General features: G+C 37.8%; 1 protein-coding gene across 4 annotated transcripts in view; it reads left to right on the top strand.

The window, feature by feature from the left end:
- LOC127437969 (CUGBP Elav-like family member 5) overlaps nucleotides 1-26,595 on the top strand; it is a 322,934-nt gene that overhangs the window by 5,557 nt on the left and 290,782 nt on the right. For all 4 annotated transcript variants that reach the window (XM_051693154.1, XM_051693153.1, XM_051693152.1 and 1 more), the window contains exon 2: nucleotides 22,452-22,534. In XM_051693154.1, coding sequence (XP_051549114.1) covers nucleotides 22,452-22,534 — 83 coding nt within the window. The remainder of the gene's footprint in view (nucleotides 1-22,451; nucleotides 22,535-26,595) is intronic.

The raw sequence follows: 26,595 nt of genomic DNA, 5'->3' as shown, positions 1-26,595 counted from the left end.
AGTTTTATATTTCCAGTATTGTCAAGAGTTAAAGGTGCACTCAGTAATTTTTTCCTCATTAAAAAAGTTTAACACCTAAAGACATGAATTGTAATGTGAGACTATTTGGCAGTTAAACCAAAATGTTTGATTCATTCAAACCAAAACTGTGTTCGAGACATATCATGAAAAGTAATGTCACAATGTAAGAAAATGACATTTTCTTGACAGGTTTTATGAGAATCGACTCTTTACAGCTCTTTGGGGGATCAACCTGTAAATGGCTTACTTAAAGTTGATTCTGTGCATTATGCTGGGATAGGAATTTTTTTTTTACATTGATAAAATGACACGTCACCTTTACATGATAAATAAGAAAACATTTACCTGTCCAAAAATATAATGATGTACCATCTTAAAAGTTTTAAACAGGCAAATGCTCTTGTCCTTGATCTTTAAATCAAATGTGTCCAGCGGATTCTTTATAACTTAAAAATAGTCTGACAGTCAGAAAACCCAAGCATCTGTAAATATTGTAATATGCAACAAGGCTCCCTATAAAAAATGCAATGATTCATCTGTTCTTCTGGCAGGAACTGTAGGTCTGAATGTCAGGATAAGATCTTCCCTCCTCCACCAACACACTTTGCATTGAGCTATCTGTGCTATCTGAACTGTATATGAACTGGCCACTTAGCTCCCCTTTACCTGCATTTAGATGGACTTTCCCCCATGTGGAGAAGGTTATTTCTCTTTTAGATGGAAAATTAGTTTTTTAACGGCATTACCATTTATCAGCAGATGGCACTTATAGTAGAGTATTGTAGAAATCCCTCTGAGGAAAGAGGTTCACTACCTTCTGTAACATGTCCGTTTTATGTGGTCTGAGCATAAAACACAAAAGGAAAATTATTGATGCACTATTTTAAGATGCTGTGAATCCCTCCTTGGTGACTGTCTTTTTATGGGGGATAATATGCTGGTCTTCAGTAGGGGTTGTACGACTACTGATTTTTAATAGTGGACTAAAGCTCATTCGTTGAGTTGAATTCGACTAGTCGTGATGTCATCCTCTCCAACACCTTGATCTTGACCAGACCTAAATTGACTTAACCAAAGAAAAGTTTGGGATAGGAAAAACAGCCAATCAATGGCAGATTGGGGAGTGACCTGAACATTTTGAAAAAAAAAAAAAAAAAAAAAAATGTAAGTACAATTACGTGCTTCACCTTTAAATTGCTTGATTTTCCTTTACAATTTCAAAATTGTGCAGGTCAGTTCCCAGGGTTAAAGCTTATTGTTTACTTTTTAAAAACTTTTTTAATCTATAAACTTTTACAAGGTCAATTCTAAGGTGTTTTTTTTTTTACTTTATGGAGGAAACAATAAAGCACGAGCGATAAAGACAAGGCAAGAGAGAATGAACTGTATGATCCACAGGAATGACTGCTCTTTCCTGATTTTTTCAAGATTCATTGGTGAGAGGAAAATAAATGAACACTCAGCTTGGTTGACTAATGAACAGCGAAATAAGGATTCTGTTGCAGTTGATGAGAGTGGCTTGGAAACATGTAAATGCCTCATTGAAATTGGTGCAGAAAAGCCTTTTTTTTCCACTTTCTTTGATCTCAGGAATGAGGGCATGGTCATTATGTCAGTCAGAGAGCTGTGACAAATGCTATGCACACACATAGAGCTGGACTGGACAGAGGTAAAATGACAGTAAGGCAGAGGGCTAAGCACAATAGATGAACAGACTGAGAGAGATGGAGTGATTGTCAGAACCACTGAAAACAAATGGGGCCTTTAATCCGGAGGCATCGTTGGAGTGACGGGCCCCTCTGACAGGAAGGGAGAGTCAGATCCACCCCCGCAGATGAGGAGAGGGTGGAAACAAAAAGATTGAATATGAAGGGGGAGGTGTGGATGGGCAGTTGTGTGACACTTTCACCGATGTTGAGAGTAATACAGAATGAGACTGTTGCATACGCATTGTGATCATTATAATTCGTAGGTATTCAGGCGTAAAGTGTGGTTCTAGCTAGGGCTTTGGTGATACAATCATATTTCGATTTATCTTTACATTGTAGTTATTTTTCTCATGATATTTCATCAGTACTTTAGATTAGAGGTAGACTGATATCAGTTTTACCCATTAATCGGTGTCGACAGTTGCTTTTTGAAACTGTCGGTTATCGGCAAAACTCTGTACCGATAGTTGTTGATATTTTTTTTTTTTTTTTTATTGTAGAAAGGATTGGTTCTACAGTATAACAGCAACCTCTAGAGATAAAATAAAAATAATCACTGATTTTTATGCATATTTTATATCTTAACATCAATGCATATTTTGTTATTTGATTAGATAATCAAGTGTTCGTAATTGAAGCGAGGGCATGCAAAGAAAAATGCAACTATATAGTACAGGGGTACTAAATAGGCGGACTCCGGTCCAGATATGGACCGAAGGACACGTCAATCCGGACCGAGATCTACAGTAAATCTTTGTGTTAATTATCTGACACCTGGCTAAGTGCTTGTGTTAGCATGTATATACATGCGCAGAGCAGGAATAGTGCGTTCCGCGCTAGAGCAGGTATAAAGCGTGTCCAGTACTACGCACTTATTCCTGCTCTCCGCGCGTTGCCTGTCTCCCCGCTATAAATATGAGGCGCCCCATAAAGCCTGATTTACTGTACGTAGTTGCAGGCATGGTTATTTTAACAATAGTAGTGGAGACCCCGCTACAGATACTGCCATCTTTCGCTTAAAAACAGTGTAGAAAACAAAAATGAAGCAAAAAGAAACTATCTTCATCTGTCTGATATGTGATTCAGACGGTTCAGCTAAGCCAGGTTTGTGTCAGGATGTTTTTTCTATCTAAATGTGGCTTCATTAATCAGCATGTTAGGAGCCTTTTTTATAATAAACAAACAGATTTTTGTTCTAATTTTGTGAAAATTTATCAGAGATGTCATCATGGCATGGATGGCAAGGAAAGCATATTTATATTTAAATAAAGTAAACAGTATTTGAATGCTTCACTGTTGTTATGTAAATTGTTTGTTTGTTAGTAGATTCTCACTTTAAGGAAAATATAAAAATGGTAAATTTAGACTTTTACATTTTTATACATTTTCTCTCAGGGGACACCGCTGAACCCCCATACAGTATATTTTATCCATCAAAAGGCCATCCTGTGTCCATACACATATTATATATTCTGAATGTAAAAATATTTAAAAACAAAAACTGGACTGCTGTCATTAATATTCATGTCCAAGTGCCCTTGACTGATGAAGTCTTGATGAAATATTTTAACCCTCTGGGGTCTGAGGGTGTTTTGGGCCCTGGAGAAATTTTGACATGCCTTGACATTTGTGCTTTTTTCAGCTGTTTAAAAACATATTAATGGCTAAAGTCTGATAACACTGTATTCAGCACAAACTGGGCTACAATAATATGTGAACAACACGTATCTACATGTTTGTATTTTTGAGAAAATAACGTTTATGCATCCTTTTTGAAAAAAACAAAAATGTTAAGTCACTGAAATAAGGCCATATAACAAATACTAAATATTTGTTCACATGTCTTTTGAGAACTGGATCTTGTAGCCTAGAGTTTTTGCTACAAAATGATGTGAAAACCATCCTGATCACTCATTCATACATAACAATATAGTCATTTAACTTTTGTAAGACACTTTTAGTGTTAGAAAGGCCATATGCGAGGAGGCGTGGATGATCATGAATACTGATGTGATTCACACCTGAGGAGACAAAGACCCCTTCCCTGAGAGAGAATGAATGTGAGGAGACTTAATGATTGAATGTATTGTTTGTAGCGTATTCACAAAATCAAGTTTAAGTTAAAAGAAGTAATCTGACTATTCATTTTCTTTACATAAAGACTTTACTTAAAAACTTAAGACCTACACTTCCGTTTAAAAGTTTTTAGATCTGTAAGATTTTTTAATGTTTTTAAAAGAAGTCTCTTCTGCTGACCAAGGCTGCATTTATTTGATCCAAAATACAGCAAAAACAGTGATATATTTTTACAGTTTAAAATAACTGTTTTCTATTTGAATATATTGTAAAATGCAGTTTATTCCTGTGATCAAAGCTGAATTTTCAGCATCATTACTGCAGTCTTCAGTGTCACATGATCCTTCAGAAATCATTCTAATATGCTGATTTTCTAATATGGGCATATTTACAGCACATTTTACACATTTACACCCGAACAGATATTTGCAAGCACAAGCTTCATTGATGATAATAAGGCAGCAGAAACACTAGTTAAAATATAATCTAAACATTCGTATTATTTTTATATCATATTACATATCATATTTATATCATACAGCATACAATTTAAATACCTGCTTTAGCCAAAACAACATTTAAATGTAACTAAAACTTGCCTATTAGGACATATTTCAAATTTCAATACTCTGAATCCTGGCTGGCAAGTCTGGAAATAGTCCAGCTAGTAAAATATGTCCATGTTTATATAAAATAGCATGTCAACTAATATGTAAGTAAAACTAAATAAATGACTTACTCATCCGAAATTGTATCCTCGGCTGGATCAAGTCGCTCTTCAAAATTCAAACGTTCATCGTCAGATTTCCGATCTTCTTCTGAGGAAAATGTGAACTCTTCGTCACTATCCAGGAGCTTCCTCACCTGTGTAGCATGCCATCTTCCAAACGCGGAGAAAAGTGAATGAACCTGATGCTTTTTAAGGCAGTGTTGGGGGCGTTTACCATCTGCATCGATCGTCTCAGCACATTACCGTATGAATAGCGCGCTCTGCTGGTGGGTGGGATCACATTAGGGATAATTAGCTGAGCCCGGAGAAACTGTACATCTCTTTGTTTCATACAGATTACATTGCAGGAGAATATTTGTTTTAAATTTAAAATTAGACATTTTAAGTTTTCTTTAGACATATGTTTCATGTTTGTGTGATAAAATATTCGTGGAGTTTCAGTTCATTTTTGTGACGTATTTCAGAAAAATGCTCACGGAGACAGAGACGGCTGAGAGCGCACCCTGTTTTCTTTATTTTACAAAAGCACAAGGTTTTGTTGTTATTGTGAGTGTACACAAATAAAAGTAGACCCTTTATAGTCTCTAGTGATGTCTTACACTTATCTGTATGCCCAAAAATGATGGAGTATTTTAAGTTGTTTCCGCTGTTATGAGGAAAAAATCCAGCAGGACGCACCGGCACGGGTGGGTTAATCCTTTGGTAGAAGATCCCTCAGACCCCACTACTGACTATTTTTGACTGTTTAGGATTTATTTTTTATTTCTTTACAAAGTACTATTGCTACCAATGTAGGAAGTTATAAAAATTATATACTTTCGTAGCCAAATGACTACTGACACCATGTAAGCTACTGTACATATTATTATCCGGACCTTTGCTGGGAAGGAAATGTAGAGACCGGACCACTTGGAACTTTTTTAATTATTATTATTATTATTTTTTTTTAATTTTCTCCCCAATTTGGAATGCCCAATTCCCAATGTGCTCTAGGTTCTCGTGGTGGCGTAGTGACTTAATCCGGGTGGCGAAGGACGAATCTCAGTTGCCTCTGTGTCTGAGACCATTAATCCGCACATCTTATCACGTGGCTTGCTGAGCGCGTTACTGCGGAGATATAGTGCATGTGGAGGCTTCATGCTTCATTTTATTGTACAATTAATGAAGACACAGGTGATCTGAATGCTAGGGTATACTTATTTTTGTTTCATACTGTTACGTTTCGTGCACAGTTGGCATTCTAGACTTTCTGGGCTCTATTTTCGTGACCACACTAAGCGCAGCACTACGTGCAACGCTACATCTTATCCAGTTTTCGTAAGAGCACTAATTCTAAGCGCAGTTTTAAATACCAGCGCAAAATGCAAGTGGCCGTGGGTGAGAGTGTTTATTTTGATTATATTTTCATTTAAATTGTAATTTGAATTTAGAAATATTTTTGGTTTAATTTGTAATTTTTCTTGGTTTAAAGTTTCAATAAATGAATTGAATTTTTAAAAATCAAAATTGACCGGTAGAAGCGAAGAGTGTGCCGGTAAAATGTTAATACTGTGTTAATATACTGTTAATACTAGCCATGATTTGTGTGTCAGTAGATGAAAATGATTAATAATACTTACATTCTCTACTGTATAATATAATGGAGCCTACATCCAAATCCTGATGGAAACCACATTTCCCATGTGTATAAAAGGAGCGTGTCACTGTTATAGAAATATGTCTGGCATTCATCAATGATGCAGTTAATGCACAAAAGAACATAAGTCCATATTTCAATTATTTTGATTCATTGCATACAATCCATTTACACTACCAGCTTCTTATGAAAATGCTGTCTTTGTTTATATCGCTGGTACTTGACAGAGAATGGACTATATAATAGGACAAAGTAAGAGCAATAACCGGAGAAAAACCTCAGAATTAAATTGCACATGACCTAGCCCATTAGCGCTTTGCTCGCAAAATTTCGCCAACTCACTTGCGCCTAGACTTAGCGCATCCTTGCACGAAAATACAAAATCTTCATGGCCATGCCCATTGACTTGCACATATGACTTAAAGCATAGCACTGCGCTTAGTGCTAGCACTCTTAAAATAGGGCCCTCAGAGTTTACACTTTTGACCAAGAGCCTGTACGGACGCATTTGACAGATGTACGCTCACAGTAGCAAACAGATACTCAAGGCTAGAAAAACTGGGCTGCACGCAAACTATCTGTGTGGACTGTGTTGATTAATAATTTTAGTGGCATGCGGGAAACCAAAGTATATTATAGTCTCAAGTAAGTGCAAACTCCTTCATTTCCGCAGTTCTCCTGCGGAGTGTAAAGGCGCTATGCTGAACAAATATGAAGCGAATATTTATTGCAGGTTCAATTGCGATACATCTAGATTCATAAGGGTTAGCATTTTAGAAACTATGTGTTGATATTGTACAAATCGGTGTCTATCCAAACTTAAAACAAATGCGTATAAAGCGTACGAATACTCACAAATACCAATGAGATGAGGTAGGCTCTACTGCAAGCAGCTATTATCAGAAGTGGAAATCCATGGGCTAGTTTTACTACAATGCTGTTATTTCCAATCATTTCTGAATGCAGACATACTCTCTCAGCCCTCTGTGACGTCCCATGCACTCTTTGCAAAAGAGCCGGAAATTTGTTATTCTTGTTGTAGAAGAATTTAACCAGATTGCCTTATCACAGAGCATATTAGAAAGATAATATCCCTTCTACAGACTAAAACATTACCGAGTATACTTCTGTTTTTATTTTAGTATTAAGAAGTAGTTCTATGACATGAGCATCACTGAAAGGTGATCTGGGAGAGGACGTTATTAGTGAGTTTGTGGGACCCGTCTGGGATGTGTGGAGAGGCCTGCTGCTCAGCAGGGCTATTAATAGAAGTTTGTGGTATTTCCGAAAATAGGTTAAGCTGCCACTGCTGGCATCACTACTCGCCTGCCAGCCACCCTCTAAAGACAGAAAGAGAGAGAGAGAGGGAGAGAGGCAGGGGGAAACAGATGTAGCCTACTGAGGATGCTTCTCCTTTGAGTGTGTCTTTGTTGCACTGCCTGTGCTCAGTGCAAAATCAGGCGGAGGACACACAGCATTGCGCAAGACACATACAGTGTCAGTTTCATAGAAATAGTTCTCCCAAACTTGAAAATTCTGAATCTTATTCCAAACCTGTATGCTGTTATTTTTCTGTTGAACACAACTGGAGAAGTGCTTTTTGTCATTTTTAGAGCTCGACAGATATGGAAAAAATAAACTGTCATTGTTTGGAATAGACCTGCTACAAAAAGACCGAATTTAAATTTTTGGGTGAACAATTCTTTTTTTTACATTAATATCACAACATTTACTGATCTAGAGCTATTTGAGTCTCACAATGACAAACCATATTTGCAAATGTATTAGGAAGTCACTACAATGTGGGTAATTTAGTATGCATAAAAGGCTTTCTCGTATCCACGGTTATAGTTATCTAAAAATGTACACTATACAGTTGCCTTGGCGACAGTGGAAATCTATTTTGTGTGTGTCAGAAATTCCTCCAGAGCCACTCTGTTGTAGGTAATCATATGTAAAAATGTTGTTCTAGCAGACTAGAGGATTCGTAAAGATTTGAGAAGGTTTACATTTTAGAAGCTGTCCATATGCTTTAGTTAGTGCTTTAGTTAGTATGCATAGATGGCTTTCTCATATTCACAGTTGCAATAATCCAAAAATTTACTCTATTTATTAAGTTGCTGTAGCAGCAATGGAAATCTATTTTGTGTGAGTCAAATTCTTACAAAGCAATTTAAGTGGGATCAAACTCAACTGCTATAAATCTTCGATATGCAGTCCAATCCCTTGAGGATGGTTTGAACTTTATTCAGAAACTTACGAACAAATGCCAGAATCATAACATCCAAAATATTTGTTTGAGGTTATTTCTGCAGCTTCAGTCCCTTATTAGGTGCATTTCACGTGAATATAGTATTGCTTTGGTACATGGTGGTTGGGCACATTTAAAGGTGGCTTTCTTAATTAAGGTTTACAGTTTACGCTAGTGCACCGCTTATATTACAAGGCTCATTACAAAGTAATTAGGCAAGGGCAGGGACAATATTGTTGTCTGGACTGTGACTGAAAGAGCACTTTTAAGAAAATCAACCCTACATGCTTTCTTTTGTGAGGTGGTCAACTCATTAGACAGGACAAACCCAAAAAGGGTGTGTAATTCCAGTGACCACTATACATATTCAATAGTCTTAAGTGGTTCTTAACTGGTGGGTCGCATGTCTGTTCTAAAAGGGTTGAGGACAAGAGGAAAAAATAATGCTAGTAGCAAATAATATATATTTATATAAAATTATGTGTAGTCTTGTATTTAGGACAGCAAAATAAACAAGGCTTATCAACTTTGAAAAGAGAGATATAACGCTTTCCATACATTTTGTTGTTGATGTCAAAGGCCATGCGTCCAATCAATCTATGGCATTTTGGTGCAAGTTTATCTGCTACTTGGTTGAAAGTTGAAACTAGCCAAATTAGGCAGATGCCAACATGGGCAGGTTGCGTGAAAACCTCAAGTAACCCCCCCATCATCAGACACTTTCACTCACAGAATAAATTAAGCATGGCTAGTTGTAAATAGTGCATTTCTATTTTATATAATGGCATCGGTAACATAAAACTATTACTTTTGCATGTTGCTTCCGAATGTTCATGTACACTGAAATCTACCCCATTTAGCATAATTACTGACATTTTTGCATCAGTTCAAACATGTTACATTTTTCCTCTGGCGCTACTGGCTTGCAGCCTCCAAGACACAGATTCTGGTCTTGCATAGAAACCAAGAAGTAATCGTGTTCACATAAACAACGGTGAGCGTGATTCGGCGATTACATTTTCGCTCTTAAATTGCATTTTTACTCTACTGATGGTTAGGTTTAGGAATGGGGTTTGGGTTAGGGGGTAGATTTTACCCAGAAACTGGAGCTCACACGTGCCCATACATTGAAAAATATTTCCAGCTTCGGCCACTGGGGGCAGTGGTTCGAATTTCGGTAAGTACACACCAATTTCAGCAGCAGAACTTTCGACCTACTGTTGCCAAATTCATATTGAGATCAGTCTGTCCACTTCACAAAGTGTCAGTGTAAGTCCAAAATAACTATTATATTGTCAAGAACGACATAAACAAACAATAACTGAATTCACCTTTAAATATTTGGTAATGTGTTGGGTCTACTTGATGTCCGATGTAAAATCTGTATCCTGGAGCAAAACTAGTTGAGAACCACTTCAATAGTCTATTCCAGGGGTCGGCAAACTATGGCACGCGTGCCAGCATTGACACATGGAGGTGTAATCACTGGCACGCCAGCAACGGTGAGAGAGGAGATTTCTATTTTATTCATATGAAATTCTGCACCTACATTCCAATCTACATCTTGATGTAATCCTCATGATCTTGCAGCATGTTTTCATGAGCTGAATGGGAGACTAAACAAAAAGTTAAAATGTGACGAGACTGCAGCATACCCAACAGACTCATGCAGTGTATGCAAGCCATTCGCACATCATGAGCCGGCAGTGCTTCACTTTCGGTTAATCATGTGAGTATATGTGCCGCTTTGCTTCGGTCAGGCTGCGCGGATGACAGCCTACATTCCAAGTATCATTTGTTTCTTTTTGCTTTCAGAACAACACGTCATGTAAGAAGGATAACTGAAAACACCACTATTAATTAGGGGTGTGACGAGATCTCGTGCCACGAGATTTCACGATATTAAACGTGACGATATTTCTCGTCGAGGTGAAAAGCTGTCTCACGATATCAGCATGACGGAGTGTGAGGGTGAAATTAGCATAGAAGATGCCCCCGCCACTTTTAAATCATTTGTGTGGCAGCATTTTGGGTACCCGGTGGAAACAATAAACGGCGACAGAGTGACAGACAAGACACGAACAGTATGTAAGCACTGTAAGAAAATAGTGCCGTACACCGCGGCTAACACGAGAACTATGCAAAGACACCTACAGTAACACCACAGCTCTCAACTAAAATCAACCGCACCTGTGAAGAAAACACTGAAAGGCCAGACAACGCTGACTAATGCCTTTGCATCTCAACTTCCACAGTCAAGTGCTAGAACCACGGCAATAATGAGAGACATCGGTGTTTTCATTGCAGCTGATATGAGGCCATTTTCCGTGGTGGAAAATCTGGGATTTCCGCGACTCCTCCACACATTGGAACCGAAGTACACCATCCCGTCATGCACGCATTTTACTCGCATGGTGGTCCCGAACCTCTACAAAGAGTCCAAGGCCAAGGTTGTACAGACCCAAAACCTTTACAGGGCTTGCATATTGTTCTGTCTTTTACTGCATATGATAATTCATACTCAAAAAGTAGAACTAAAGTAACATTCATTACAAGTTGATTAGTTAAAACATTTCAAAATGCACCTGCATTGTTCTGCATTTTGTGACTTTCAGTCAAATAAAAGACTACTTTTCCAGTCATATATTTCATTATTGAAGATTTCTTAAAAATAGTGTGAAAATATTGTCTTGTCTCGTTCTCGTAAACTCAATATCGTGTATCATCCCGTCTCGTGAGCTAAGTGTAACGTCACACCCCTACTATTAATCCTTGTGATTTCCAACCCAGCATACAGGTACACCCTCCTTAAACCATGGTCATATTCAAAATGACATTAAACAATTAAAAGAGAAAACATAAACCCACATCGTGGGGTTCAAAATATTAAAACCTGGAAATAAAGTTTTAGATTCACCGAAAAGGGCTAAATAGTTGATCAGCTTGTGATGCATGAATGGCTTGCACACGCAGCGCAAGTCTCGTCACACTCCCATTCAGCTCATGAAAACATGCTGCGTGATCATGAGGAAGGATTACAAGATGTAGATTGGAATGCAGGTAAGGTGTGAAAAACTTCATATAAATAAAACAGACTGCTCCTCTCTAGCTGTTTCTTGCGTACTAGTGATTACCCCTCTGTGATAATATCATTTGTAATGAAAAATAAACGATTAAAATAGAAAAATGCAAAATAGAAACATTTTCACAAGTGGACTCAAACTTCGGAAAATCACATACATGCACGTTTTTTTTGGGGGGCGGTGGGGTGGTATTGGGTGTGTCGGCACAGCCATTGACCAGGAAAAAAAAAAATGGCACTCCATTTCAAAAAGGTTGCCGACCCCTGGTCTATTTGATCCAGGTAACCGCACACTAGTTAGAAGTTTAGTCCTTCATTCTCAGACCTAAACTTGAATGTGCAAAGAGCGGGAGGTAAGAATGATGGGGGAGCTTGTGAAGTTGCAAAGTGCTCAGGCGAGAACGAGGAAAATGGGGGCAAGGAAGCAAATTTAGCACCAAGAGCTTCGCACTTAACAGTTCAGAGCTTGCACACAATTGTGAGGGGGCACTGGGGGGGCAGGAACATTGGTGCAAAGGCTCTGCTCTAGTATAAAATAAAAACGGCAAATGGGGGCTGTCAGGAGCGGAGGGAGGGAGCAGCGCCTTCAATTCAGCCTGACTTAATTACTGCTATGCCTCTACCTCCCCATCAAGATCTACACCATTCCTCAGTCCTGCCTTGCGCCGGAGGCCTCGCGGGCTTCTGTCTGTGTGATTGCTTATTAGCACGGGGGTTAGATGTCATTTGGGTCCTGGAATAGAGAGCAAAGTTTTGCTGGCGATAGCTATTTTCGACTTTTTTTTGTGACTAATGAGTAATGATTTTAAAACACATTTATGGGTAGTTCACATTAAAAGTTTAGTTCACCCAAAAATGAAAATTCTGGCAATGCTTATGCACCCTCCTAATGTTGACCTGTATGACTTAGTTTATTCCATGGAATGCAAGAATGGGGACCTAGGCTGTCAGTCCCTAACATTCAGCCTAACATCTCCTTTTGTGTTCCATGAAAAAACTAAAAAAAACTAAAAACTAAACCCATGGCCTACTAACTCTGCCGCTACCTTTGTTAATTTTTAAATCACATTTGATCAAACAATGGAGATTTGTATCCAACAATGTGGTAGATTGTTTCCACACTACGTCCTTAGGGTGATGTGTCAGCGATTACTGTGTGTGATCTTTTTTATGTAGTGTTTCAAATAATTTCATCATGCAGCCCAAAATTTTCGCCTGGTATGCAACAGCAGGGCAGTAATTTGTACGTGTATGGATTTCAATTATGAAGTTGTTGGTGCCTATGGGCCTCAATCGCTTATTACAATATGCATTAAAAAGCATAGAAACACTTTAAAGTGTTTTTTGTTTTTCTCTCTCTTTATCTGTTTTACTGTCACTTTCTCTTTCTCATACATACACTCACACAATTCTTTTGCTGATATCATTGGGACAACTAATTTACTTCAGACATACTTTGTGAATGCGTTGCGAATGATTCCAATGTGGTGTCCAAGTAATTGCAAGATTGATGCTCCCCACAAATTGATGGGTAGAAAGGAGCACGTCTTGGTGGGAAGACTTGAGAAAAAACAAAGCTTTGATGTTTTAAAAAGCAATCTGGGGTTTGTGGGACTATGCCATAAAAAAAAACATGAGAATGACTCAATTGTTTGTTGCTACAATTCATTATGCAAGGACAATGTTTTGACTAAGCATGGTCCTATTTCGCTGTTACCTCTTCACGACCCCAAGTTTCTTTTTAGAAAACTTCATATAGTTGGATTTGATTATTTAGTTGCATTTAGCCATTAATATTTGCTGTTGTGTGATTAAAATGGGCATATTTTATTTGGCACGTATGAAAACAAGGCTGTGAGGAATAGAAGTACAATGCATTCAATGTTTCGTTTATTTGTTTACTTGAGTGTCGACCTATAAAGAAGGCTATCAAAAATATTTTAAAGCTTCTGGGGGGAATTCTCTAAGAATGAATTGCGGCCAGTAAAAGCGATGCTGAATGCACTTTGCATGTGCAATTCCAATCTTGTGTGCCAATTCTTAGCGCTATATAGCGGAGGATGCTGCAGACTACTGTAATCTGACACACCTGAGATAGCACACGCACATCTCCGAGATGTCTAAGAGCATTTCATCTTTCACCTCTCAGATGTCAGTAATGTCTTTGAGACATTAAGTTGAGTTTATTATTTAGAATGTTTGTACAAGATTTGTACATCTTTTTAAGATGTTTAGCAGATGTAAATTCGATAGTGATGCTTTCCAGATGAAAAGATCTAAAACAGACAGACGTGTGCTATCTGGGGAATCAACTCTTTAACATGCCGAAAGCACGCTTGACTACTGCACATCTGGATATATGCCAGGACATAATGCTCTTCTCCATCATTTGATCATTATTTGACGAATTACTGCTGATATGATCGATAGAAAATGTACACAAATATCTCTTATAAATAAAATCCATTTTACCGCCTGCTTTTATCTGGCGGTAATAGCACAACGTAAATTGTCGCAGGCAATTTTCGTGAATGAAGCGCATTCTATAATTAACCTAATTTACATAGTAAGGAGGTGTGTAAGAAATGACAAGGACTTAATTTAAATACTCAAGATGCAGCGTAATTTCAGCGCTGATTGCGGCTGCTTTAACTAGGTTGCAGGTGGTTAGTGAATATGATGCAGGATTTTGTGCCAAAATACCATGTGCAAAAGTGGCGCAACTATTTAGTTAATTTGCCCCTCGCGCCACTAGTGGCACCAAATGGAATTGCAAAAATAACAACCAACTTTCAAACAAGTTTCTGAACACCCTCTGTCTTCAGTCAGCTAAAAATGTAGGCCCCAAACCCTTGCCATTGGTTGAGTCAATGCTGCTATGTTAGATTGCTAAAAAAAAAGAAAAAAAAAGAAAAAAAGTGCCACAATGTTTACAGTCTTTGGGGAAATCAATTTACGAATGGCTTTTATAACATTGAAAAAAAATGCACGTCATCTTTAAGAAATATATATATATATATTGTGAAGAATGTTAAGCCAGTATGTTTCGGAACAATAGAACAAGGGGAAAGAGAGAGAAGGTGAAAGAGAGACAGAGAACTAGAAGGGAAGTGACTGCTTGCTAGTCTCTTTTACACATATAAAAGGGCGATCCCCATAGTGCAGTTTGATTGTTGTAAGTGAGACAGGTTTACCCCGGCAAAGCTGAGACTGGCATTACAGCAAATACATTTAACAGTTTGCATTGTTAACGTTAAAAAAACTAATGAATTTGTTTGGCCTCTGGGATCTTTTTCCTACAAAGTCTCCTTTTATGTGTAACCTGTAGTTGGAGGTTATATTATTAGGTGTAGAAGTGCGTGTGTATACAGTACCTGTATGTGCATGTTTTTATTAGGGATGTGTAAACCAACATATTTTCATATTTTCAGCTACTCGGTGGGTTGCCTGAATGATTAGTGTACTAATCGTTCTTAAGGAAGCCTTGTATAATTGGGCTGGTTTCCAGGTCATTTGACCCCAAACAGGCACGTTTCGTAGGGGGCATTTACATAAGTCACGTTCTTGTGTTCAAAAACAGCAGAACAGAGTACAGAATGGAGAACAGAGCTATGTTATTGAGATGTGTCATTAAAAGACTATATTCAACTTAACATGGTGTCTTAAAATGCTATGCTTGTGGCACTTACAATGGAAGTGAATGGGGTCAATGAAAGTGAATGTGGCCAATATTTGGAGGGTTTAAACACAGAAATGTGAAGCATATAATTTTATAAAAGTACTTGCTGTAATTCTAAATTCTTGTGTATTATTTTAACTGTAAACTTGTGTAAATTGCAATTTTTACAGTTGTTTTAGAGTTCTAGTGTTTGCTGACATTACATCGTCATGGTAACAAAGTTGTAAAATTGGCTATAACTTTACACTGTAAAGGTTAGTAATTTTTACATGCATATCCTTTATGTCTTGTGGTTATACTATTAAAACAGTGAGTATTTTAATGTTAAAAAATTGGCCCCTATATTTATAAGTGCCCCACTGGAAGCAAGTAAATTTCTTTTTTAAAGAAATGGAGGGACAAGGGTGCCAGGGTAGCTCAGCAAGTAGACGCTGACTGGAGTTGCAAGTTCGAATCCAGGGTGTGCTGAGTGATTCCAGTCAGACTTCCTAAGCAACCAATTGGCCCGGTTGCTAGGGTGGGTAGAGTCACGTTGGGTTAACCTCCTCATGGTCGCCATAATGTGGTTCTCTCTCTCAGTGGGGTGCGTGGTGAGTTGTGCGTGTTGCTGCGGAGAATAGTGTGAAGCCTCCACATGCGCTAGGTCTCCGCGGTAACGCGCTTAACAAGCCATGTGTTAAGATGCGGATTGACGGTCTCAGATGCTGAGGCAACTGAGATTCGCCCTCCGCCACCCGGATTGAGGCGAGACACTACGACACCACGAGGACTTAAAAAAATCTAAACTAGCCGCAAACTTGCCACAAATTTGCAGAAAATTTTACGCTCGTTATTTTCACATGCAAATGTGCTTTTGATTCACCTCAAATGTTTGCCAGAAGTTTTTAGCTCTTCGCCAGTAGTGGTGAACCTCTGGCAAACCTTTAACAACAATAGACAATTTGCCGCAAGTTTGCCGCAAAGCTCATTTGCATGTGAAAATTATCATTGACAAATTTGCAGCAAGTTTGCGGCAAATTTGCCATGAACTCTCGATTTCCATAAGAGGTCTTAAAAACACTTGTAATGGGACACTTAAAAAAACAATGCAAGACACAACGCAACATCAAAAGACGTCCATTTGAATGCGTAGCTATAATTTCATATAAAAAAATTAATTTATAGACGCAACTTTTCAGAGAGGGTTTTTACAATGCAAACTAGTTACTAGTTGACTAGTTGGTGATTTTCCACCCCTTAGAGGACAGGGAGGGAATTTATTTTCTAATAAATAATTTTGCATGTCCTGGCAATAAGTTTTGCATTATCTCACAATAGTTTGTGTTCCCTCGCAATAAGTTTTGCGTTCCCTCACAATAAATTTACCATGGTTTTACTACAGTAACCGTATTTTAAACATAATTTTTGTAGTGAAACCCTTTGTTTTTGGAAAATGAAAACTATGGTAATAAAGATCATAATTTTGAGGTTATAATGGTTTTACAATACAAATACCATAGTTTAACTGTGGTTTTACTATGGTAATATTGTAGACTGTAGTAACCATAGTTTTAGCAGAAATTTTTTTCTATAGTAATATTGTAGTAACCATGACTGTTGTAGGCTAACCATTTTTTGTTTTTGGTGGAAACCATGCTTTTACTATAGTAATATTTTAGGAACTATGAAAAGTTAAGTAACCATGTTTTTTGGCGGAAACCATGGTTTTAACACAGTATACTGTATCCATATATTAACCATGGTTTTACTATAGATTAACCATGGCAATTCTTGTGGTTTCTGTGGTTTTACTGCAAATACCATGTTATTTGTAGTAAAACCATAACCACAAAATTATGATTTTTATTACAATAGTTTTTGTTTTCCTATATTATTACTACGAATATCAAGGTTAAAATATGGTTTCTATAGTACAGTAAGCAAACTATTGCAAGGGGATGCAAAACTTATTGAGAGGAAACACAAACTATTGCGAGGGAACACAAAACTTATTGAGAGGAAACACAAACTATTGCAAGGGAACACAAAACCTATTGAGAGGAAACACAAACTATTGCGAGGGAACACAAAACTTATTGAGAGGAAACGCAAAACTTATTGTGAGAGAACACAGACTATTTTGAGGAAACACAAAACGTATTACGAGGGAACGCAAACTATTGCGAGGGGATGCAAAACTTATTGCGAAGGAACGCAAACTATTGTGTGGAAACTCAAAACTTATTGCAAGGGAACACAAACTATTGTGAGGGAACACGAAACTTATTGAGAGGAAACACAAAACTTATTGTGAGAGAACACAAACTATTTTGAGGATACACAAAACGTATTGCGAGGGAACGCAGACTATTGCAAGGGAACACAAAACTTATTAAGAGGAAAGGCAAAACTTATTGCGAGAGAACACAAACTATTTTGAGGAAACACAAAACTTATTGCGAGGGAACACAAACTATTTTGAGGAAACAAAACTTATTGCGAGGGAACACAAAACTTATTGAGATGAAACATAAAACTTATTGCGATGGAACGCAAACTATTGTGAGGAAACACAAAACTTATTGCGAGGGAACACAAACTATTGCGAGGGAACAAAACTTATTGAGAGGAAACACAAAACTTATTGCGAGAAAACAAACTAATTTGAGGAAACACAAAACTTATTGTGAGGGAACACGAAACTTATTGAGAGGAAATGCAGAACTTATTGTGAGAGAACACAAACTATTTTGAGGATACACAAAACGTATTGCGAGGGAACGCAGACTATTGCAAGGGAACACAAAACATATTAAGAGGAAACGCAAAACTTATTGCGAGAGAACACAAACTATTTTGAGGAAACAAAACTTATTGCGAGGGAACACAAAACTTATTGAGATGAAACGTAAAACTTATTGCGATGAAACGCAAACTATTGTGAGGAAACACAAAACTTATTGCGAGGGAACACAAACTATTGCGAGGGAACAAAACTTATTGAGAGGAAACACAAAACTTATTGCGAGAGAACACAAACTAATTTGAGGAAACACAAAACTTATTGCGAGGGAACGCAGACTATTTTGAGGAAACACAAAATGTATTGCGAGGGAATGCAAACTATTGCGAGGGGATGCAAAACTGATTGAGAGGAAACACAAACTATTGCGAGGGAACACAAACTATTTTGAGGAAACAAAACTTATTTCGAGGGAACACAGACTATTGCAAGGGAACGCAAAACATATTGCGATGGAACGCAAACTATTGTGAGGAAACACAAAACTTATTGTGAGGGAACACAAACTATTGCGAGGGAACACAAAACTTATTGAGAGGAAACGCAAAACTTATTGCGAGAGAACACAAACTATTTTGAGGAAACACAAAACGTATTGCGAGGGAACACAAACTATTTTGAGGAAACAAAACTTAATGCGAGGGAATGCAGACTATTGCAAGGGAACACAAAATTTATTGAGAGGAAATGCAAAACTTATTGCGAGAGAACACAAGCTATTTTGAGGAAACACAAAACTTATTGCGAGGGAACACAAACTATTTTGAGGAAACAAAACTTATTGCGAGGGAATGCAGACTATTTTGAGGAAACACAAAATGTATTGCGAGGGAATGCAAACTATTGCGAGGGGATGCAAAACTGATTGAGAGGAAACACAAACTATTGTGAGGGAACACAAACTATTTTGAGGAAACAAAACTTATTGCGAGGGAACACAGACTATTGCAAGGGAAAGCAAAACATATTGCGATGGAATGCAAACTATTGTGAGGAAACACAAAACTTATTGTGAGGGAACACAAACTATTTTGAGGAAACACAAAACGTATTGCGAGGGAATGCAGACTATTGCAAGGGAACACAAAATGTATTGAGAGGAAATGCAAAACTTATTGCGAGAGAACACAAGCTATTTTGAGGAAACACAAAACTTATTGCGAGGAAACAAAACTTATTGCGAGGGAACAAAAAACTTATTGAGATGAAACATAAAACTTATTGCAAGAGAACACAAACTATTTTGAGGAAACAAAACTTATTGCGAGGGAACGCAGACCATTTTGGGGAAACACAAAACGTATTGCGAGGGAACACAAAACTTATTGAGAGGAGACGCAAAACTTATTGCGAGAGAACACAAACTATTTTGTAGAAACACAAAACTTATTGCGAGAGAACACAAACTATTTTGAGGAAACAAAACTTATTGCGAGGGAACACAGACTATTGCAAGGGAACGCAAAACATATTGCGATGGAACGCAAACTATTGTGAGGAAACACAAAACTTATTGAGAGGAAACGCAAAACTTATTGCGAGAGAACACAAACTATTTTGAGGAAACACAAAACGTATTGCGAGGGAACACAAACTATTTTGAGGAAACAAAACTTATTGCGAGGGAATGCAGACTATTGCAAGGGAACACAAAATTTATTGAGAGGAAATGCAAAACTTATTGCGAGAGAACACAAGCTATTTTGAGGAAACACAAAACTTATTGCGAGGGAACACAAACTATTTTGAGGAAACAAAACTTATTGCGAGGGAATGCAGACTATTTTGAGGAAACACAAAATGTATTGCAAGGGAATGCAAACTATTGCGAGGGGATGCAAAACTGATTGAGAGGAAACACAAACTATTGTGAGGGAACACAAACTATTTTGAGGAAACAAAACTTATTGCGAGGGAACACAGACTATTGCAAGGGAAAGCAAAACATATTGCGATGGAATGCAAACTATTGTGAGGAAACACAAAACTTATTGTGAGGGAACACAAACTATTTTGAGGAAACACAAAACGTATTGCGAGGGAATGCAGACTATTGCAAGGGAACACAAAATTTATTGAGAGGAAATGCAAAACTTATTGCGAGAGAACACAAGCTATTTTGAGGAAACACAAAACTTATTGCGAGGAAACAAAACTTATTGCGAGGGAACACAAAACTTATTGAGATGAAACATAAAACTTATTGCAAGAGAACACAAACTATTTTGAGGAAACAAAACTTATTGCGAGGGAACGCAGACCATTTTGGGGAAACACAAAACGTATTGCGAGGGAACACAAAACTTATTGAGAGGAGACGCAAAACTTATTGCGAGAGAACACAAACTATTTTGTAGAAACACAAAACTTATTGCGAGAGAACACAAACTATTTTGAGGAAACAAAACTTATTGCGAGGGAACACAGACTATTGCAAGGGAACGCAAAACATATTGCGATGGAACGCAAACTATTGTGAGGAAACACAAAACTTATTGTGAGGGAACAAACTATTGCGAGGGAACACGAAACTTATTGAGAGGAAACGCAAAACTTATTGCGAGAGTACACAAACTATTTTGAGGAAACACAAAACTTATTGCGAGAGAACACAAACTATTTTGAGGAAACGCAAAACTTATTGCGAGAGAACACAAACTATTTTGAGGAAACATAAAACGTATTGCAAGGGAATGCAGACTATTGCAAGGGAACACAAAACTTATTGAGAGGAAATGCAAAACTTATTGCGAGAGAACACAAGCTATTTTGAGGAAACACAAAACTTATTGCGAGAGAACACAAACTATTTTGAGGAAACAAAACTTATTGTGAGCGAACGTAGATTATTGCAAGGGAACGCAAAACTTATTGCGAGAGAACACAAAACTTATTGAGAGGGAATGCAAAACTTATTGTGAGGGAATGCAAACTATTGCGAGGGAACGCAAAAATTATTGCGAGGGAACGCAAAAAGTATTGCGAGGGAATGCAAAACGTATTGAGAGGGAACGCAAAACTTGATGAGAGGACACGCAAGACTTTTTCAGAAAAATAATTACCGCCCTTTCCTCTAAGGGGCTCCTTATATGAATGACTAGTCTATTAATCATTTTTTAAGGATGTCTTGTATAATTAAGCTAGTTTCGGGCAAGTTTCTTAGGGGCCGTTTATGTAAGATGCGCTATTGCTTATAAAAAACAGTAAGACAGAATTGAACAGAATGCAGGGATCTCGATGCTGTTGGACTGAAAAAAGTTGAACTATTTAACTTGACATGGCATCTTAAAACTGCAACACTTGTGGCGGGATGCTTAAAAATAGCACAAAAAACAACACTACAGCTAAAAATGACCATTTGCAAGTGTATAGCGGCAGTACTTTAAAGGGGATTCATTTAGAGACGCAACTTTGCCGAGAGAGTTTTACTGTGAAAACTGTCTTATAGCTAAAACACAGTATGCTTAATAAAGTTCTGCTGCTAAAAATATAAACATTTTAATTTATATATATATTTGAAAAAAATCTATATAAACGTTACACCAAACGAGTTGGCCATTATGACCCATCACTACTTCCTTCAAAGTCTACTTTTATGTGTTACCTGGGGTGGAAGGTTATATAATCGTGCATATAATTGCTTGTTTTTATGAATTCATATTTCTGTCTGGATCTCCCAGGGACCCGAAATTTCTCTTCCTTGTTCTCCACCACTGTTTGTTTCCTCTCTCCAGTGTCTCTCTCTGTCAGGGCTAGTCAGGACTTATTTCAGGCGGCAGAGTCTTGGAAGTCTCAGACAGGGACTGACCTATGGACTTGCTGTAACACACACACAGTCACACACACGCTCACACATGTACAGAGAACCACAAACAAGCACTGAGTGTAAAGCGGACTGGACAGGCTCCCCCATGTTAGAAAATAGACTGTCTGTATTTAGCCTGTCTGCAGGGACTCCTTGCGGCACCTCTGGCCCTGTCATTGTAAGGGACGCACAGACTTTGTGCTGGCTCGTTTTTTCCACTGCTGGTGCGTGGTGATGCTTGATGGGAACACGTGAAACTGCATTGGGGTCCATAAAGGCTGGGACATCTTCAATTTCATTGATTTAAACCTGGAAATAAATGATATTTAGGCTTTTAAACATTTTTAACACTAAAAGAAGCTAAAAACATAAATAAAAGATGCACTATTTCTGTATCTGGGCAAATTTGTGACAGTGACCATGTGAGCTCCTTTGCACACACAGTCAGATTTTCTTTTCTTGCAGCCCACAGTAGGCTATATTATAACTGGATTTGAATCCTGAATTTAATGCCTTGCTTATGCAGTTTTGTCCAGATTACCTGGCCACAGTTAGTTGTAACAAGAAGTTGTTTGTTTTCTTCAAATGACATTGGCCCCCCACAGAAATCAACCACTATTGAGTTCAAAACCAACATCTGTCCAAATCATTAAAAGTCTATTTTCCTCTTTGTCACGCAGGCTGCGCGTTCCTCACCTACTGCGCCCGCGAGTCGGCCATCAAAGCCCAGAACGCTCTCCATGAACAGAAGACGCTGCCGGGGGTAAGTCTGCTGCCAGCCTGTTGCCTAACCTCTTTAAGAGGGCCACCGTGCCAGTCAAAACTAAAGCCGTATGTTGATAACCCAGCCTTTTAAGATCAGGCTTTGAGGTGTTTCATGGTATTTCTCCCCAGGGGTATTCACCAACATTGATCTGATGCTTTCAGCGCAAGACTCCGGGATGCAGTGATAGCAAATGTCAATTCATTTGTTCTCTCAATTTTTTTCCAAACTGCTCCATTTATGCAAAAACCCGGCGAGTCATTGTTGCCCAGTTGCACAAAAGTGTTCCGGACGCACAAAAATAAACATCGCAGGGTGCAGTGAGTGTTTCCATTGAGGCAATGAAAATGGCCATCAAAAGCAACGACATTCAAAGCACTAAGTGTGTGAATGTACACAGCCATATTGGAAATGTTATGACACTTATAACATCAGTTGCTATGCTGCCAGACAAACATTTCTATAAAGCAGACTGCAGGAGACTAAGATGCACGGAGAGCAACATGTTTTGCAGTAAGGATGCAAAAAAGCTGCGGCAACATTGCATGTTGATAATGGTTTCGCTCTTGCTTTTATCCCCTCAAACTTAAAAAAAACTCAAAAGCTGTTTTTAACTTTTTTTTAAGAACATTTGATTAATGACAGTGCTGTTCTTTGAGAGAATGCCAGGAAATGTGTCTGTGAATTATTTTCCTTTTTTTTTTTTTTTTGTGGCAGAGCTTTGGAAATAAGTTATTCTTCTACAATACTTGGTGATTCTCACGAAACCTGTGAATGTCCTTGTTCTATTTTACTCCAAACTCAAAAGAAACAAATAACAAAATTATAATTTTCTTATTCAAATTTGACCTATTTTTAGGGCCCTTACTTTTTTTTCCTTTTTTGTTTTTACATTGTGGCATTATTTTCATGACAGTTACGCACATTTTAGCCCTTAATTCTCATTACGGCAATTTGAAAAAACATTATATGGTATGTAAGGCTATGTCCACATTAATAAAGATACAACTGAAAATGGCATTTTCATTTACGAAACACGTTTTCCATAAGTTGCTCGTCCACACTAAAACGTATGAAAATGCTTAAATCTCCTTACTGCACATGCAAAAAATTGGCCTTCCATGTACGGTCTCAAACGCAATAGTCTTAGTGTTCCGTTGCCGGACAGCAATTCTGAACTTCCTGTCACCTTTGAAGGAATACAATGTGAAGATTGTACAAAGTAACATTTATCATTAACAACGCTATCAAAGTGAAAAGCAGGCACAACAACGCCTCTACAACATGGTCCGCCATCTTGAATGTTTTGGGTTGAATGGATCACATGACAATAAATACGTCATTGTTTTTAGAAGCTGGGTTTCCATCAAAATGTTGATCATTTTTAATGCGCATTTCTGAAGATTCAACTAAAGAAAATGTGAAAAACATCGCACGTTTCCATGAACTGTACTCTTCGGGGAGAGTTATATTTGCTGTAATAATGCTGCCAGGAGACGTAGCAGAATAAGTGCAATAGCTCACATAATGATGGCTCAAATGGCTATTCACATTCACCGACAGCCTCCACATACCTGGGAGCGCCCATGCTCAAAACAATTCTGGTGGATTGTGAGGACTCACTTTAATGACGATCTGTGGGTAAAGCACTTTTGGCTAACCAGGGCTACGTTTGAAGAATTGTGTGTATGTTCGGGCCATTCGTTGAGCCAAATATTTATAGACCAATCCCATTGTTTACAAACATTGCAGCATATGCGCAGTAAGTGGTTGCAGCCCTTTTCATGGTAAATAGCTTTACAAATTGTCCATTGTTTGCCGGAGGTTCACTCTTCATTCTGGCGAAGAGCTGCAAACTTCTAGCAAACATTTGCGGCGTATCAAAATCTCACTTGCATGTAATAATAACAAGTGGCAAATTTGCAGCTAATTTCGATTTTTTTGCGAGGGAGAAAGCCGGAAAACTGTTGTGTTAGATTTGACAGATCAGACTGCTAGCTCTAGCTAGCTCTGCTAAATATCGCTAAAAGATAATATAGAGTCAAATTAGCCTTCAAGTTCAAAGCTAGCTAGGATTGGGTACACTGTTGCTAGTAACACAGCTAGTTATAATCATTGATTAAATGAAAGTAGGACACAAATTATGTATATTATAATGTTATGAGTTAATAACATACCTGTAATAAAATGTTCACTGCAAATGTTGAGTTGGAAATGATCTCAGTCCAGTCAGCTCTGTTGACTTAATCTGATAAATGTTTTTTATCGGATTAAGTCAACAGATTAAGTCAACAGACAATGTATTTTTTTGTCATTGCGATTTTCTGTTTACAGCCAACAGCGCAGCACGACATTTCATTTAACTTAATTAGACAATTTAAAGGTAACAGCTAATTTAAACGTAATCATAATAGTACTCCCTTGGTAATGCCTTTCATTTTAATTGAGAAAATCATTATTCAACAGAATTGTTTTTATTGTAATCGAGTAAAAACATAACATGTTACAAAAATGGGAATTCCCATTGAAAATAATGGGTATAGTAACAGTCAAATGTTCGGACGCATTACTGTAATTAAAATTGGGGGTTAAAATGCGCTAAGGTGTCCTGAATTATGTCACAATGCAAAAAATCATAATTTCCCTTATTAAGGCTTAATTTTCTTTATGTAAAATATCATATATAATATTTTTTTCATATTTATTTTGGGTTAAATATGACAAGGACATTTTCGTGGCAGGTTTTGTGACAATCACCCCACTGCAAAATTCTAGAGATCACTGATTAAAAGTAGAAATATTATTTTCACAGACAGAGATATCTACAGATGTAGCCACTTAAAAATGTATGCAAAAATAATATGAAATATTCAAATGAGTAGCCCATGACAAGTGGTATCCGATGTTCGATTTAGTGCCACATTGTGTTTAGGGCAAATTTGTCAAACACACACCCACACACACTTTTACCCCCATGAGAACATTTGTGTTTGAAAGAAAAAGAGTGTGGTAGGGCACTCAGAATCTGACATGTCATCCAGCCCTGTTGAAAATGTATCACAACTTCCATTTCTCACTAAGGGGTGAGAGAAACACACACACACACACACACACACACACACACACACACACATGCACATACACTTGCTACATATGTGATATTCTTGCATCAGGTTCACTTACCAGTATTGTCTTCCCCTGAGATAACTGCGGATAAGGTAGTAGGCGTTTGTCGAGACTGCGGGAACGAGAGGCCAGTGTTATTAAATGGATGTTTTCCGCACATACACTCCTTTCTACGTGTACCGCTGTTAAAAGTATAGTTCACTCAGAAATGGAAATTCTCATTTACTCACCCTCATGATATTCCAAACCAATATGACTTTCTTTCGAGGGACATAATGACAGAATTTCCATTTTTGGGTGAAATATCCTTTAAATTCCAAATGGCCTAGTAACCCTAAATCTTTCCCCAGAAAACCCTGCTGCGGTTTGCTGATGGTAAGTAGATATATATACCAGTTGTTTGTTTGCTAAATCCCACTTGATATGCAGATTGCCAGAGGCTACGGAGTAATTCATGTAAACTAGGATTCCCCTGGAGAGGACTATAAGTTATTTATGCTTAAGTTTTCTCCTTAACCCTTGACTGACTGTCCCTCTTTGGAAAACATTGACGGAATATGATCAGTCAGGTTTTTGCCCACGTAATACACAATCCTATTATATACGCCATAAAACCAGTTTTACATGGCTGTCTGCTCAGGTGGTAGAATACCTAAATTAAAAAGCGCATATTTTCTGACTACTAATGGCCAAAGTACACTTAGGATTTCCGAAGTATCCAAAGAATGTTTTTTTTTTTTTTGCCCAGTTTTCCTAGACATGCAGAAAGTCTGCAATGAATGTACTAAAACAGTATCACAAAGCAGTTGAGCTCATGCGACAAACGCACTCATGTGGGCTCGCAATCAAGACTCATACTTTGAAAGGCTGAGCATTTGTGGCATAATGTTGATTCTTTGGACTTTGGCCATTAGTAGTCAGAACATATGCGCTTT

The sequence above is a fragment of the Myxocyprinus asiaticus genome, chromosome 49 (assembly GCF_019703515.2).
Source record: "Myxocyprinus asiaticus isolate MX2 ecotype Aquarium Trade chromosome 49, UBuf_Myxa_2, whole genome shotgun sequence".
NCBI lineage: Eukaryota > Metazoa > Chordata > Actinopteri > Cypriniformes > Catostomidae > Myxocyprinus > Myxocyprinus asiaticus.
Note: the sequence above shows the minus strand (reverse complement) of the source record. Positions and strands in the feature narration are given on the sequence as shown.